Below are 16878 nucleotides of genomic sequence, written 5' to 3'. Positions count from 1 at the left end.
ACTACATTATCATTTTTGTTTCCTAATGATCATTTTTAAAGATTACATTGAAATAGATCCAGAAACAGTTAGTTTATAATACTTAAGATACCTATTCAAGTACACACGAAATGCCAGTCTATAATCTGGAGCTGTTTCGATCGGTGTATGATTATAAATAAACAGTGGTGACAACCAGCGTCGTTTGTAAAGAGGGTGGTGTAAGCGATGCACTTGCCAGGGTTCGTTTTGTCAATTTCTGAGCTATATTTACTGTATTATTAACTTTGGGAAAATATTCTTGACTTGTTAAAATAAAAAGATATCATTTTTTTTTTCAAAAAAAAAAATACTAAAAGGGACAACAAAATAAAACATCAGACAAAATCTCTTATTTTAAAGCTTTTATTAAAAGCAATTTATCAATTGATGATAATTCTTCGATAATTTTTTCAAGATATGAATATGCAACTGAATTCGTATCATAAACAAAATTATAATCATTAATCTTTATGCTCAATAGATTTTTCTTCAACGTCTCATAGTTCAATTCATCAGCAGACAACTTTGAACCATCATGTAAAATAGATTTCCAATCCCTATTATTAAAATAAATAAATTAAAAAAAATTATGAATTCGTATAATAAAACTATCTTTTGCCAGATAAACATATCTTTTATTTCGACATATTCGAATCTCTTATTATGGTGCCAATACTTAAAGCAGGAAAGCGGACGGGCTCTTTAATGCTAATTTAACTTTTTGTGTATTCCGCTATATCAAATAAGTCGTATTTTTAGATTTTTCAAGCACTAATCAACCAATTTTCACAAAATTTTAAATTTTGTAATTTAAAACTGTGTAGTTTAAAATAAGAAAAACATTTGAGATTTACATATTTAAAACTATGCAAATTAAAATGGTGTAAAAATTTATTTACTTTAAAATTATATGTTTTTAAGCTCACAATTAAAATTAATAAAAAATTTTAATCTTATAATTATTTTTTTTGCATTAAATTAATGTACAGGAGTTTTATAATCGTGTGCAAAAATATTTTTACGCGTTTCATTAGTTCTGGAGAAGTACACAAAAAGTAAAGTTAAAATAAAGCGCTTGCGGTCCTATATTGAACTCGATCTGACTCTATAAATTTCCGGATATCAGGCTTTGTCCAACCTAGGGCCGCATTATTACTTTGTTCTGTGAAATTATTACTTTTTCTTAGTGATTCATTTATGTTTTAGTTAAAGCCTACCATTTTTGTTTTAAAAATAATTAAGCCAAGAGAAAAAGACCAATTTTTAAAAAATGGTTCAGGGATCAAAAGTTTTAAATGCTCCTTTGGCCAAACTATTGAGATCATATTTTCCTGACTACCTTATTTTGAGGGTCATCTGTCTTCCTTATTATCTGTCTTCCTTATTTTGAGGGTCAAGAGTCCGAATATGTAAAAAAAAAGGTATGTTTATTCAGAGGGTATGTAAATTCGTCTAATTTCGTAACTTAAAATATCATCTGCACAAATTAATTAGTATATAAACGGTTTTTATCAGTTTTACAGCATAATAAAAATTTAAAAACCAAACAAAAGGAACTTATTTTAAAGCTTTTATCAAATCAGTTAAAAACACCATAGAAATGTATAAAATGTTTTTCAAAGTATGATCTTATTTTTAAACTTAAGTGGTTAACATATACCATCAACTCATCAGTTTTATCCCATTCCTTTTCAGTACATCAACAATCTTAAATGCTTTGTTAGTTGTTTCATTACTTGATGTATTTCAAAGTTTAATCAACTCCTAAATATAATTAATGTACATGTATAAAAAAAAACTATTTATTCAGAATGATGGTTCATAACAATCTGTTCTTTTATATCTGACTAACGCATGCAGTCACATGTAGCTATTTTTATTTTACCAAGACTTTAGGGCTTTGCTTGTCAATTTTCTTTCTCTCTGCAACTCATGTCACATGCTTTCCTTTCATTGTCATAAATGTGATGACACATTCATTTACATAACAGTTTGAATTTTACGAAAACGACTTCCTTTATTCCACGCTTATAATCTTGTAATTGCTTCCTTTAGTCCAGAAGAATGAATGAAATATTTCACCTTAAGACCTCTGATAGTTCATGGACCTAAAATTCTAGTAAAATCTCCGGCCTAACAAATGGCAATGAACTTGAAATTCTGTATTTAAAATGCTCCCAGTTAACACTTTCTTTTATATTTCTGAATTAATTTATAAACAGAATTCTACTTTCTCTTTTGTAAGTGTAAAAGTAGTAATAGATTTAATGTGCATATTAACATTTTAATTACTTCTAATAAGGTAAACTAACCAGTGATGGAACACTTAAGCTTCGACTGCCTTTTAAAAAATCATATTAATTTCAAAATTTGTAATTTTAGTTAAATGACAGTGTCAACATATTTGTTACTAATTGCAAATTATGTAAAAAAAAATTGTAGAGAACTTACATAATATTGTTTTAAAGTTTTGGAGGATCAAATAACAAGTAGTAAGAAGACCAAGTGAAGGAACAGCTCTTACCAGTGAATGAACACCCAGTAAAGGAACACTTAATTTTGGTTATTTTTTAATGCTCTTTGTGAATTTATAAGTCATACAAATATTTAAAGACAAGCCGATTCTTGAAATTATAACATATAAATACTTGGAAAATGTTAACTTTTTTTTTGTAATCATGAATTGAAAATTAAAGTGTCAACATATTAACACATACTGTTCATTCACTGGGAAATCTATGCCCAGTAATCTATGCCTGTTCGCTCACTGGTTAGAAGTTGTTTTTCGTATTTTTAACACACTTTTGATGCGGAACATCACTAAAGGTACAAGAAAATTAAAGTTTATCTTTTATTTTCATTAACTTAGAAAAAAAACCAGTAAAGGAACACTTGTTCCTTCACTGGTTTTTCATCGTTTGGTGATCCAGTGAATAAACACCCCCTTATCTCAGTACTTTATTATGCTATGATGCTTAAAAAAAATAAAACGTAACTTCAATAACTATATTTTGAATTCTCTTTTTCACAGTGAGAAAAATAAAACTATTACATGCAATTAATTCCACTTCAAACATATAAATACAAACTCTCACCTTATAATTTTTTTAAAGAAACAAGGCGTTGCAGAGATAATAACAAATTCAAAAATTTCTCCAGAGAAGTCTATTTGAACAGGTAATCCAAAACATTGCTTTCCTATTGTTTGGCAGTAAACTATTGTTACCAATCAATCTAAAGAAAAACTTTCAAATTCTTATTTCTAATCAATATATATGAAATGTTCCTTCACTGGGTAGTGTTCCTTCACTTGTTGATTTATCCTAATAAAGAATTAACTATGCATGAATTGTCAGTCGCTAATTGTGCTAACTTTTTTATTCAAATATTTTCTTACATTTAGATGTAAAAACCGTTTGGTTTGCATTGATTATGAAGACTGATTATTTACCTTTACATTAGGGGTGAATCCAAGAACCATAACTCCCCTTGATCAACCAAGTAAAGTCTAATTATTAAAATAATCATCAACACAGAAACGTTTGTCTTGAAGATGAAAACACAACAAGCTTTGGTTAAAACCCATATACTTCCCTATTAAACAGGGGGAACAATTGAAGAAAAATAAGTATCCATGTAAAATAGTCATGAGAAGTAGTGACTCCCTAGTTAGCAACCACAATGTGCTTCTTTAAGTCTTAAAGATATTAGATCAAAACATTGGATACAAAGATTTCTGAGGTCTAGTATCCTTAGATTTTTTAGTACCAAGATACTACTATATAAAGTACTTAAGAGATCTGTACTTACATATGCCTCAGTATCATAGACTATAACCTCAAAAGATGAATGTACAATAAGTGAATTAGAAAGAAAAATGTTTCGAAGTATTTTCGGTGCAGTCCCGATTAACGGACTATGGGGAAGAAAATTCAACATGAACTTTACCACCTTTATAAGGAACATGACATTACTAAATGTATCAAATTTCAATGGATGAAAAGTTCTTGCCATCTAACGCAGTCACTGGATCAATATACATCTAAAACGAATTTCATGAATAGACGATCTAAAAATCTACCATGGGGAAGACCCAAACTCAGATAGTCCGATTCTATAGATAAGAACTTTTTTGTACTGAACTGTCAAAACCAAAGAATTGCGTGTAAGAAGAGGTCAGAATGGTAGAGAATCCTCAAGAAGGGCAGGGCCTATCCAGTGCTGTCACCCTGATGATGACAATGGTTGGTTATAAAGTTAGTATAAAATACATAACAATGTATTGCAAAAATATGAAATTTAATCAAATTAAGTTAAAGCTTTGCATTAGGATTATTCAGTAAACATTATAGTTTATAATTTGTTAAATTTATCGTTAGTAACTTGTCATAAAAATACAAACTTATAAAAGTAATGTTTTAAAATAATTAATCTAACCAATTTAAATTAAAAATAATATTTAGAAATAAATCACTCTGGAAACAGTCAGTTATCGGCCGAAGTCATGAGAGTTAAGGCTACAGGACTTTGAAACCAGCTGTCGGTAAATAGAGTCAGTATTCCAAAACTGTCTCCTTTCTTTTTTTCCAGGAAAGATGGTACCAATGAATCTGTAGCATGACAGCACAAATCTTCTAACCATATAGTGTAAAAAGCACAATAAAACAAGTAGTAATAGCTTTCATATGATAGTCAGGGTCTGATTTATCATAAAGCCTGGGCTTTAGGGCCCCCACTTTTCTGGGGGTCCCCTAAATAATCAAATAATTTTTTTGTGTGTTTCTCCTTAAGAATTGTCTATAATTAATATTAGCTGGCAAAAATTGAATAAATATTAGCTCAAATTTACTAAGATATCATAATTTACTTATGTTACAAAAAATTTAAAAGTCTTTTGTGTACAAACAACAAGTAAATTTGGTTTAAAGTTACAATCAGCAGCACCACCTGACAATTTTCTGCCTACAGCCCCTGGATTTCAAGATCATTCCCTGACCATGGTAGTAAACTATTTTATCAATGAAATATTTACTTTAATTGGTTTTCTGACGTCAAAATTCTCAAAATTACAACTAAATTCCAGCTCAGACCATCATGTGAACAGACAGCATTGCTAAAAAAATAATAACTCTATGTTAAATAAACTACAACTGCAATGTACTTGTAACAACAAATTTAAATTATCATGATTCACAATGATAAAAACATACCCTGTTAAAATTACATACAAAAGATAAGCATATTAAGTATGATATACTTACTATACATTTGAGGATAAAGCACAGTCTTTGCAGAAATGCTTTATTTTTAATTTATAGTGACAATATAATATTATATTTTTTTATTTCTCTTTGGCTGTAGAAATATTTATGTTAAAGGAAATCAAACATTTTTAATCTTAAAAAATCATAAAGACAAGATTGTATGAGAAAAGCAAATTGTTGAATTAAAAATATCTTTAAAAAAGCTAACTCATTTGCAATGTTCAATTGTAATAATTGTGCTTGTATCTTGTACCTCATGTAATTTCTCAAGCTGTGGACAATGCAGTTATCTTTAATTATTTAAAATATATATGTAAATTAATTTCTAAAACTAAAGCTATCAAATTTTTTTACATATCTTTTTACTACCTTAAAATAAAATTATGCACAAAAATTATTAGTAACTAGCATATGACACATTTTAGTAATAATCACATACAAGCAAAATTTTAAAAACTTTAAACCAAATGTAATAAGAGTAATTTTATTGAACTTACTTTTCATTTCATAATATTTTCTGCACATAATATTAAATTTTTTAAAAAGTACATAAATAACTTCAGCTTAAAGCTAAGCCTTTAAAAACTTGTCATCATTAATTTAATACTCAGTTTTCAGTAAAAGCACATACAAAAATGTAAATTAAGAAAATAACTTTAAAAAAAATTTATACAAATTATGTTGGTGCTGCTTAACTGAGCAACAAGTAAACAAATACTCCACTTCTACACACACAACAAAATAAAGAGTAAGATAACAGAAACATTATGCTAATATTTTCTCTCTAAATGAAATAATTAAAATTCCCCCTTAATTGATTTTTCCCTAGAAAATTTCATAAATGCAAATCTGATGTAACAATAGAAGGGTTTTGATATTAGGAAGTATCTCAATCTATGGCAAAACACAAAAAAAAAAGAAATATTCCTGGTAAGTAAAGCAAAATAACAATGTAATGATCACATGTGAAAATACATATGACATACATGTTTTGACTTGTTTTCAGGCAATAAACAACCATCCTAGCAATCAATGCTAAAACAGAAGGAAGATAAATGTTCCAAGTAGACAATGCTAATGGTAAAGAAATGGGGGGGGGGACGTAATAATCACTTGTGACAACAGTTAAGACATAGTTGTTTTGATATTGATGCGTCCTCATCAATGTTAAAACATAAAAGGAAGAGAAATATTTCATGTAATAAAAACTGACAAAAAAAACAATGTAATGATTATATATGGAAATAGCTACGATATGCAGTTGTTTTGATACCACAAAGACGCACCCTAATAAATGCACAGAAAGAAGAGAAATATTCCAGGAAAATAATGTAAAATGTAATTAAAAAAAAAACAATGTATGTAGTGACAAAGTTAAGAAATACAGTTGTTTTAGTACTACAAAGATGCATCCTCATCAATGCTAAAGCACAAACGAAAGAGAAATATTTCATGTAAGTAATGTAGAATGGTAAAGAAATGCAAAAGAAAGAATGTAATGATCATATGTGACAGTAACAAATATATAGAGTTGCTTTGATACTACTAAAATGCATCCTCATCAATAAAACACAGAAAAAAGAAAAATAAGTTTCAGATATGCAATGCAAAAAACAAGGAAATAATCACATATGACAATAGTTAAAACCAACAGTTGTTTTAATACAACAACGAAGTATTCTCATCAATTCTAAAACGCAAAAGGAAGAAAAATATTTCAGGTAAGTTACGTGAAATGATACAGCAGTACAAAATGTAAATTAGGCAGCAGGAAAAAAAAGTGCAATGATCACTTGTGAAAGCAGACATACAGCTATTTTGATAGCATAAACAAGCAACATTATCAATGCCCAAACACAAAAGGAAGAAAAGTTGTCTAGAATAAAATTAAGTTACAGCATGACTATATTTAAACGTGAGTTAGAAAGAAGACATAAATAAATAGGCTGAATAAACAAAATCATGGGAACAAACAAATTTTAATGTTTTTTTTTAAGACTTCAATATTTTTTACCATTGTCGGGAAAATTTTGTTTAGCTATTGACTGTTAAACTAATGTTTGCAAACATTTTCAGCTAGTGTTTACAGATACAAGATAAATGAATGGGCATAAACCAAACCCAAAATACCAGCTGTTAATATTTTAACAAAGAAAGCACACTTCAATCCTAACGAAATTGCCCAAATTAAAATTGGTGTCTGCACAACCACAAAATTATAAAACTTTTACAGTGCTTTTTTTTTTTTAATTTTAATTCAATTAATATTTAAATGTCACTTAATGAATTCCATTTCAATCACAATTTAAGAACATTTGAGTAATATATGAATTTAGAATAGACATAAATTTCTTTAAAAATATTCTTACCTTAAAATATCATTACTGAGAATAAATTTCAGTTTTTCTGATACTGATGAAATAAAATGGCACTGCTTACATGCATCAAGAATTTCCTCTAAATATAGTGAAAAATAAAATGAAACATGATTAAAATAGTACCATGAATTATAAAATTTGAGCAAAATTTTATGATTATTTAAATAATAGCTGAAGTTGGTGCAATTTTTAATAAAAAATAAAATCAAAAATTAAAATATAGAAAATGACAAAGCATTAGAATTATTGAATATTTCTAAACATTAAAAAGATCATTTTTACATTTTTTATTTAATTTTTTTTTAAAAGTTAAGTCAAAAAAAAATTTACTTTATTTTCTGAAAATCACAAGATTTTTTAACATAATGTTAACTGATAGTATTTCTTTTAATAAAACATTAAGTAAATTACTTGAACTTTTTAACATGTTTATTGGATTAATTTTAATTTAAATTAGCTTCATTTATCTTATTTATTTCAGGAGAGTTTAAACGGTTTTATTGGGCTTTCTTTTAAGGAGAAAAGAAGCATTTTTATAAGCAAATTACTGCAAAATTGATGAAATAATATTTTCTTTTTCTTACACTTGCACTTTCCTAGAAAAACCAAATAGTTTTATTCTTATATTTTTTTAATGCATTAAAATTCAGTCTATGTTTTTTACCTTATTTTTTAAAAAAAATTTAACAAGTTTAAAATAGCAAAATTAAAAAAGTCTAATTTGATAATGAATATTTTAAAATTAGCAACATTTTAGGTATTTAACGTTAAATAAACCATGTTTAGGAGGTTTTGGATACAAAGATTTTCATTTATTCTTAGCTAACTAATTACTAATTCCTTGTAAGATTTTTGTAACTTTGTAAGAAAAATTGTAACTAACCAATGAATCAGTATAAATACTTTTAAAGTATCATTTTTTATATTTATTTACTAAAACATGCATAAAAGAACATAAGCATAATACTTTGTATACGCATAAACATATAACTCAAAAGTAAGATGAAGTGCAAAAACTTTAAAATGGCGAGATCATGTGATTTTAATTTTTTCTTGCATATAATAGAAGCATAGTGTTTATTAAATTAAAAGAGCACATATTTCTGTGATAAAAATCATTGTTAAAATCTAAGCAATTATTAAAAGAGCTTAATTATGCAACATTTATACAAATTATGTCACAAACATTTTAGTAATTTAAATAACATAAATGCACTTGCTTACGATGCATTCAACACTACTTTGCATCTACCGAAAATATGGAATGATTTCTGGAAATCATTCCATATTTTTCAAAATTCTAATAGTTCAGTTATTGATCTTTCAAGTAACTTGTTCCAATGTTTAGAAATCTATTTTAATTTAACTTTTTGCACCCAGAGGTTCACGCCAAACCCCCTTACACTTGTTTTTTTATCTTGCTCCTTTTATTATTTTGTTCAAACTTAGCCCTCTGTCCCTAACGGTTAAGCCACTTTGCACATGTTTGTCTCTTCACTTCTCTATTGTAATTTCGTGTTTAGAACTAAAACTATAGTATGTCCATTTCTAAAGTTTTAGTTGTGCTTTATTCACAATTTTTTCTTTTTTTAGTTTACACAGTACAAAGTATGCACTATGCTTTTCAGAAATATTCAAAATGCCTATATAACAGAAGTTCATGCATTACTTAAAACACCAAATAGGCAAAAAATATTTAATATTTTTCCTATTTAAAAGAACTATATGAAATATATAGTTCATACCAACATAACACTACATAAAACCATTTCAGTAAAAATAATTTAAAACACATATTTTGATTACATAACCAAATACATAAGTTTTTCAGAAATCTTGCTACAGAAACTAACTTACCACTAGAAAATGTTACGGAATGATTATGATTTTGATTCACAATGAATCCATATTCAATTAAAAGAGTATAATTATTGTGAGGCCCATAATTAATAAAGACTTGAGAATATTTCTTAAAACCACACAAACTTCTAATTTCGTATTGTCTTCTTTCAGAATTATATCCAGCTACTACCTAAACAAAATAAAGAAACAAAGTTAAAATTGAACAAACCGAGATGTAAAAAAAAATTTTTAAACATTTAAAATATTTACTTGCACTTCACAGTTATGATTAAGCAAATCTAAATAAGGTGCCAATGCTAGATGAAAAGTGCAAAACTTTCCAGGACAATTTTCTCGAAAACAATCCATATGTACACACCTAGTATTAACAGTACACCAAGCCCATTTATAAAGACTGAAATTTAAAGTATTGTGAAATATAGGATGTGACTGTTCTAAATGTTTTAAAAGTAAATTTAGTTTTTCGTAAGCAGTTTTTACAGATTCCATCTGCTTCGTTGCAAGTGATGAAATATTAATTGGTAGCTTAGAGATTGGGTAACCATCATGAAAAGCTGGAATATCATAAGACTCTGGTAAGGAACATAAATAAGGATACCATTCAGAACTATGGAATTTTACTCTTTCATACATTAAGAAAACACTAAGTATCTCGTGACCAGAAGCATCGGGACAATACCTGAAAATAAAAGTTGTTTTTAGCTAAATGATATGTAACCATTAACACACATCTAAACATATACACTAAAAGTTCAATGCAACACATGTAGCATATTAGGAAAAGTCTGTGACTATATTAAGTTAACACCAAAATGCTGTAATTAAAAATACAAAAAATTAATACAATTTTACATTGTATACAGATACATCTGATAACAAGCTAAAAAAATATCATCCTTACACCAAATCGTTGAGAGAAATATATTTTTTTCTTGTTTGTACAAAAAAGGGATAAACAGAACATATTTCTTTTTATTTCTAGTATCCATAAAGAAAAGTGAAAAATGAACATAATTTCAATATCCTGGAAAATTACTTTAAACTTATTAATTTCTTCTTACAATTGTAACCCTTTAAGTTTATAAAACAAACAGACAAGCACCAGACTCTTATCTTTTTCAGTTATAAAAAAATTTGAATAGTTTTTTTTCTTTTAATTTTTTTGCACATTTTAAAGCAATTGCACTTTATTTCATTTTTAGACACAGTTTGAAAAAACTTATAACAATTTAGAAATTTGTTTTTACAGTTTTTTACTAAATGTGTGTTTCATTAAAAGTTTACTACTTCAAAAATTTGATCAGCTACTGTGAATTGTCCTTAATATGAACTTTTACTGCATAAGGAAAAAAAATCTCATAGCAAAACTAGAATTTTAAATAGTATAAATATAAATAAATCATTATCATTTCGGAATGAAACACATTGCATAAACACTAGATTATCCCAAAAGGCTATCCATAGAAATAACGAAAAGATATTTTGGGTGAAAATAAGCATATTTTGTGATCCAATTTTAAATCAACAGGAAATTGGTAACTTCATAAGTGATGGCAAACCTTTAAAACTCAGTGCGTTAAATCAATTTACCTAATTCTATTGTGTAATTTTTTTTCCTGTTGTTTAAAAATATATCGAACAAAAAGAAAAAAGATTAATAATTTTGACATATGGGTGTGACATGTTATCGACACATAAGTGGGTGTTGACATGTTATTTAACAAAGAAACATCAAATGAAAATAAGCATAAAATAACTAAAAACTATTGTATATTTTTAAAAAAATAATAATAAAAGCAGTGATCACCAAATAGTATGAAAACAGGAAATTTGTGCACTTTTCAGTTGGTGCAGTTTACCAGCTAAATATTTGATTGCAGGTTTATGCTTTGTGCAATTTCATTTCTACATTTCACTATTATTTAACAATGAAAAGTTTCTCAAAAATATGTTGCTGAAATTTTTTTTTAGCAAAGCCATCCAATTACAAACTTTTATTGTAATGGCATGTTACTTTCCTTCATTTTATTAAAATGAGATTAAAGACAAAATACTGCAATTAAGCTGTTTAGTAAATATCAGAGCTTGAAAAATATCAAATCGGACATATATTCTATGGACTTATATCCCCTAGTGAGTATTTTACTTCATAAAATACATGCTCAAACAATTCAATAGTACCTTTTTTCATAATTTGTGCAAGGTTATTTAACCTAATCGAAATTTTTATTTGCCCAGGCATGATGAGAAACATAAATTTTGAGACCTGAAAAATATTGATGTACTTACTTTTCAAAATAATCACCCAAGTATAATGATAAAACTTTGACAGGAGTTATTAGCAATTTTTCAGGAATTGCAACAATAACATCACCTCCAGAAATTCTTTCTTTAGCCATCAAACCTCTACCAGATTCTAAACAACAAAAAAGCAAAATATTAATGTCCCTTTTTAGCCAATTAAACTTTGAGAAAATTTCCATTTAGGTATCTGCACCAAAATATTTATCAATTTTGACAACAACAAGCCAATGGCACAAAAGAAACTAAAAAATAAAGACTGGAACAAACTCAAAGGATAAACTCACACCCGAATCCTGTACCCTTTTTTTTAATTCCTTTCAAGTACAACAACTGGGCAGTTTCACCTGGCCGTTGGACAATTTCAGTTAAAGCAAAAAGATACAAAAAGAGAAATATTCCTGCAGCTATCTTTCAGGAAGATAAATTCTACATATCAAAGTCAAAGAACATAAAAGGTATAATTGAAATTAAATCATAAAAACTTTATTTTACATGATAAATTTAACATGATAATATTTAACATCATTTGATTCGAAATGCTCAGATGTTTACACAGATCAGGTTTTTGAGTAGAGATAGCCACTCCTATTATGATCCTTTATTTAAATGATTTAGCAAATTGATAATTTAGTATTATAACATATTTACAAACACGAGTCATGAAAGTAGTAATTTAAACACATTACATAAATAATTAAAAAATAACATTAAAAAATAAAAAGCTATACTACATATATATTTCTGAATCGGTACCAGTTGAGACCAATAAGAAGCCAAATGGTTTTAACTTGTAAAACATTTTAAAAAATATTACATGGCCACCATTTATGCCCTTCAAGTTTGCACCCTTTTTATTTTGCCAGTTCCCAGTTAGCACCAAATCTTGGTGATTGATTATTTTGGTGCATATACCGATACTGAAAATTCCAAATAAAATGCCAGGGAGATTTCAGTATTGTGATCTGTGGCAGAATAATCGCCAAGTCTTGGCAACTTCTGGGTAGTAACCCAAGATAAACTAAAATGAAACATCACATGTTTGTTTGTTTTCAATTTCAAGTTTAAAATCTATTTGGCACCTTGGCGATTGTATTTATCGTGACAGATCACGGTACGGAAATATCCCCAAAATACCTATTACCACAATTAACTAAGTATCATTGGCGTCAATAGTAAGAAAAATTTTTACTGCTCTTTGAAATAGTTTTGTATCTTTGCGCATTATATTGAGAATAACTTGTTAAATTGTCCGCAATTTAATAGGCTTTCTTGCACTAAACATAGTTTCTTTTCCTTTTTCAATTTTTGTTAACATTATTGGGTATTAATACATTTTGCTATTACCAATATTTCGTTGAGAAACTCACCTTTAAAAATCATCGGGCATAATCTCTTCAAAGGCTTGAATCCTTTAGTTCCCATCCAATGACAAAGTAAATTGAAATATTTTTGATCATGTATATTTAAGTTAGCATTACAAGATGGGTTTAATTTTCTTCTTCTTTTGCGATAGGTTCTCCCAGAGTTATTGGTCATAACTAGAAAGGTAATATACCGTAAAAATTAGCGATGCTTTTCTGTTAATAACATAAAAGAAATATTTATCAAACATGAAATTTGGAATCAAATAAAAACCATTCAACAACCAAATTTATATTTAATATAAAGAAATCCATCAGCAAACAATCATTTTAATTCATTTGACGAAATATATACTTAAAAAATTGAAAAATTAAATTATATAAAGAGCTAGATGATAAATGACATACCAGCAGGTATATCAAGAAGTAAATAAATAAAAGCACGTGGATGTCACAGTTGCCAAACTACCTTATGAACAATATGGAATTCAAAATAAAGGCTGACTATTTTGATCATTTTTGATTTTCCGTTCAATAATCCCTCTCTTTCTTACTCTCTGTCTATTTATTATAAAAATGCTTATCATTATAAGTTAATGCTTATAAAAAATCTAAAATTTGGATTGTTTTGAGCATAGCTGTAACTGCTAAAAATAAAATCGACATTGGCTTCTGTCTTTGTTTATTTACGAAATAGTTGTTTTGTTATCGAAACGATTTATTACCAATTTTAAGTCGTATATACAAGAGAATAAACAAAACATGGTTTATAATGTTTTTCAGACAATAATATAATTTCCAATCTCTGTAAAAATGGCAGAGTTGAGAAGAAATAATTTATTTTCGCATATCTATAACTCTCCTTACGAATGCATTAAAAAGTTTCAGCTGTTTGATGCTGCAAAAAGTGAGGTTTTTCCTGAAAACGATAGTTTTTTTTTTCTTTTCTGTTTTTTTTCCTTAATTAAAATACTCTTCTTTTATCTACATTTTATGATCAGTTAGAGTTTTGGTTACTACCCTGACAACAATATGTATTTCAATATTTAAAGTTGAGGAATTTTTATAATTTTAAAAAATGCTATTTTAAGTCTTATATTTTCTTTGAGTTCCTCTATATTAATTAAATTAAAAATGAAGTGTACAAATTAATTGAATTGATCTGCTTTGGGAGTGAGAGGAAAAAGACAGGCTCGTAAAAAGCGAAGAAAAGCACAGATGCGCATTCCAAACTGTTGTTGATCATCAGGCTTCCTAAGTTAATGTATAACCAAAAAAGACTTATTTATAGAAAAATTAAATGTTTTTAAAAAAAGAAAATGTCTACTTATTATACAAGTTAGAAACAGTTTTTTTTTTTTTTTTTTTTTAATTAATAAGAGATTACATGCAGATAAATTTAGTGAGACAGTTCTGCAAATTTAAGTTAAGCTACAGTGGATTAATTAAAAATTTTAAAAGTTAAATTTAATAATCATAGTTGGCTAATGTCTATGGCATAGACATATGCTATTGTAAAACCTTGTTAGATAGAAAAAGTTACTTTTATTATAAATTTTCTAATAAAATCTAGTTATTACATTAGTAAAACATATATTTTTCTAATAAATGTATATATATTATCATTACTAAAGTAGCAATAATAAATGTTGTTATTTTTGTAAAAGGTTTTGTGTGCTTGGATGCTGGTTTTAAATCAACTTGGACGTGATATAGAAATTAAAATGGAATTCTACTTTTCCTCACCTGGAATTCCTGAAAAGAAATTCTACTTTAATTAAATTTTTTCCTTGTGGGAGTAATTTTTTTCTTGATCTGTCGTGCCAACTACAATTGAAAAGTAGCCTAAAAAATTTAAACTTGCAAATTTAAATAATAATAAAAAAAATATTTATAGGTTTTCCCAGGGGTGATTATAAGTTAAACCTTATGAAATAATCTTCTTCAGGATTTTTGCGTTTTTTACATCTTGCGAGCCACTGCCTTGAAGTTTGTAAAACTTGGCCATCATTTTGGCATAGATAACATTATGGAAACAAAAATTGTCAGAAACTTCTATGGAGAGGTCTCCAAATTCATTTTTTTTAAAATGTGTATTGATTCTTGCCTGATTTATTTATATGAATTGCATTTGTAAGCATAAAACCTTTATTACAGTTATTTAGCATTTTTGGCAGAAAATATTTGAAATTTCTAAGTTTTTTTTCTGTTTTAAAATATATTTCTTCCTGTTTTTTGTAATGAAGCAGAACTTGTTTTCTTTTCCTGTTCATCTTTACTCAATACGAATTTTGTGTTTGAAAACTCCAATTGTAGAATTCAAAACTGAATGAGCACTTAAGTTTTGAAAGCAAATTTTATTTATTCCTAATAACAAGTTCAATTGACCAAAAATAAATACCTCTAAATAAAAAATATTTTATTAATTCGATTTCGTTTTTTTTTAAAAATAAAGTTTGTATTTAGCTTTGCGATTTTTTTTTAACAATATTTTTTGATTTATACTTTTTTTTTTTCTTTTCAGACAGCAGAGACTTTGTTCAGAAATTGCAACTTCAAAGAAAAATACCTGTTCATTCTGGATGTGTAAATTAACTTTTTTTTTATCATTTCTCTTCATTTTTTGTGTTTATTAAATATTGTAATTAATATGGTATTTCATAACATTTAATATTATCTTTTGAAGTATGATATTTTTACAGGTGAACAGTATTTGTTGGAATGAAAATGGGAGTTATATTTTATCTGGCTCTGATGATCAAAGATTAGCAATCGTCAATGGTTATGACTATTCGGTACTATTTTTTGGGAATTTTTATTTTTAAGAATTTTATTAATTGTATGCATAATCTTAACATTTATTTTACAATTTCGTATTTTAGTTTTTTTTATTTTAACTTTCTATTGCTTATATTTGTTCGGTTGATTATCGTATACTTAGTGTTAGATTTGAATTTATTTTTTTTTCATTTTTGTAAGTATTAAGCTTATCTTATATAAATATAACTTAGTCTCCAAGGAAAATATTTGCTATATGCCACTGTATATAGTGGTGATCAAAATTCTTTTGAATCAATTATATTAAACTAAGAATCAATTAGTAAGGAATTATAATGTGACATCATAATATGGCTACTACTGAAAAAAATCTTTCAACAGCATTCACGGAAAATCAATAGAAGTTGGAGGATTAATGACTGATGATCATCCATTGCATTACAAAAAATTTTTAAGCTTCCATCTTGATAATTTAACTAATATGCCAGACTCTATAAAGATTATAAATAGGACTACTTGTTCGCAAAATTAGCAGGAAATTTTGAAAATTACCCAGATTATAAATACAAAAAAAATTACCATATGAATGATGCAAAAGTTTTTTTCTTGGCCTATTCTTATTTTTACAAATAAAAAACAAAAAATTTAATTACCTGAAAAATATAAATTTTCATAATTTTTAACTTGATATCAGTAAACTTTTTATTATCGATACAAATTTTGCATCCGTCTTGCACCGACCACAGTGCTGACGTGAAATATCCTCAGTGGTATTCGGATCATGGGTTAGAGTCCCCTTGTCGTCCGGCTAACCGTGTGAGGTTCTCGTGGTCTTCTCTATGCAACACAAATGCGGGTTAGTTCCATCAAAAAGTCCCCCACGAAAGCAAATTTCTCCCAAAACTTGAT

General features: G+C 27.2%; 2 protein-coding genes across 4 annotated transcripts in view; one reads left to right on the top strand and one right to left on the bottom strand.

The window, feature by feature from the left end:
* Nucleotides 1-368: 368 nt before the first annotated feature.
* Nucleotides 369-13965, bottom strand: LOC107440950 (SET domain-containing protein 4). Of its 3 annotated transcripts, none has more exons than XM_043050295.2 (8): nt 13600-13965; nt 13198-13368; nt 11816-11942; nt 9776-10205; nt 9521-9695; nt 7655-7742; nt 5054-5134; nt 369-578 (listed from the first exon to the last, which is right to left on the bottom strand). In XM_043050295.2, the coding sequence occupies exons 2-8, from the start codon at nt 13364-13366 to the stop codon at nt 371-373; spliced, it is 1278 nt and encodes a 425-aa protein (XP_042906229.1). In that variant the 5' UTR covers nt 13367-13368; nt 13600-13965; the 3' UTR covers nt 369-370. The 3 variants fall into 3 exon arrangements, with proteins under 3 accessions (XP_042906229.1, XP_042906230.1, XP_071041364.1); XM_043050296.2 differs by having other exon boundaries at nt 13661-13868; XM_071185263.1 differs by having other exon boundaries at nt 13477-13644.
* The window catches only part of LOC107440951 (DDB1- and CUL4-associated factor 6), a gene marked incomplete in the record, with an annotated part of 37536 nt that continues 34616 nt past the window's right edge, over nt 13959-16878 (top strand). Inside the window, 3 exon segments of the mRNA XM_071185262.1 lie at nt 13959-14098; nt 15716-15777; nt 15894-15986. Of these exon segments, the coding sequence (XP_071041363.1) occupies nt 14005-14098; nt 15716-15777; nt 15894-15986 (249 nt within the window).

This window comes from Parasteatoda tepidariorum, chromosome 9 (genome assembly GCF_043381705.1).
Source record: "Parasteatoda tepidariorum isolate YZ-2023 chromosome 9, CAS_Ptep_4.0, whole genome shotgun sequence".
Taxonomy (NCBI): domain Eukaryota; kingdom Metazoa; phylum Arthropoda; class Arachnida; order Araneae; family Theridiidae; genus Parasteatoda; species Parasteatoda tepidariorum.
This window is presented reverse-complemented; position numbering and strand designations above follow the sequence as displayed.

Bases quoted from the DNA above. Each gene is read 5' to 3' on its own strand.
- LOC107440950 (XM_043050295.2), bottom strand. From the start codon at position 13,366: ATGACCAATAACTCTGGGAGAACCTATCGCAAAAGAAGAAGAAAATTA. The intron at 10,206-11,815 runs GTAAGTACATCA...TTTTATTTTCAG, and splicing joins TTGGGTGATTATTTTGAAAA to GTATTGTCCCGATGCTTCTG. The intron at 5,135-7,654 runs GTAAGAATATTT...TTATTTTTTTAG, and splicing joins CTCAGTAATGATATTTTAAG to CAATGCTGTCTGTTCACATG.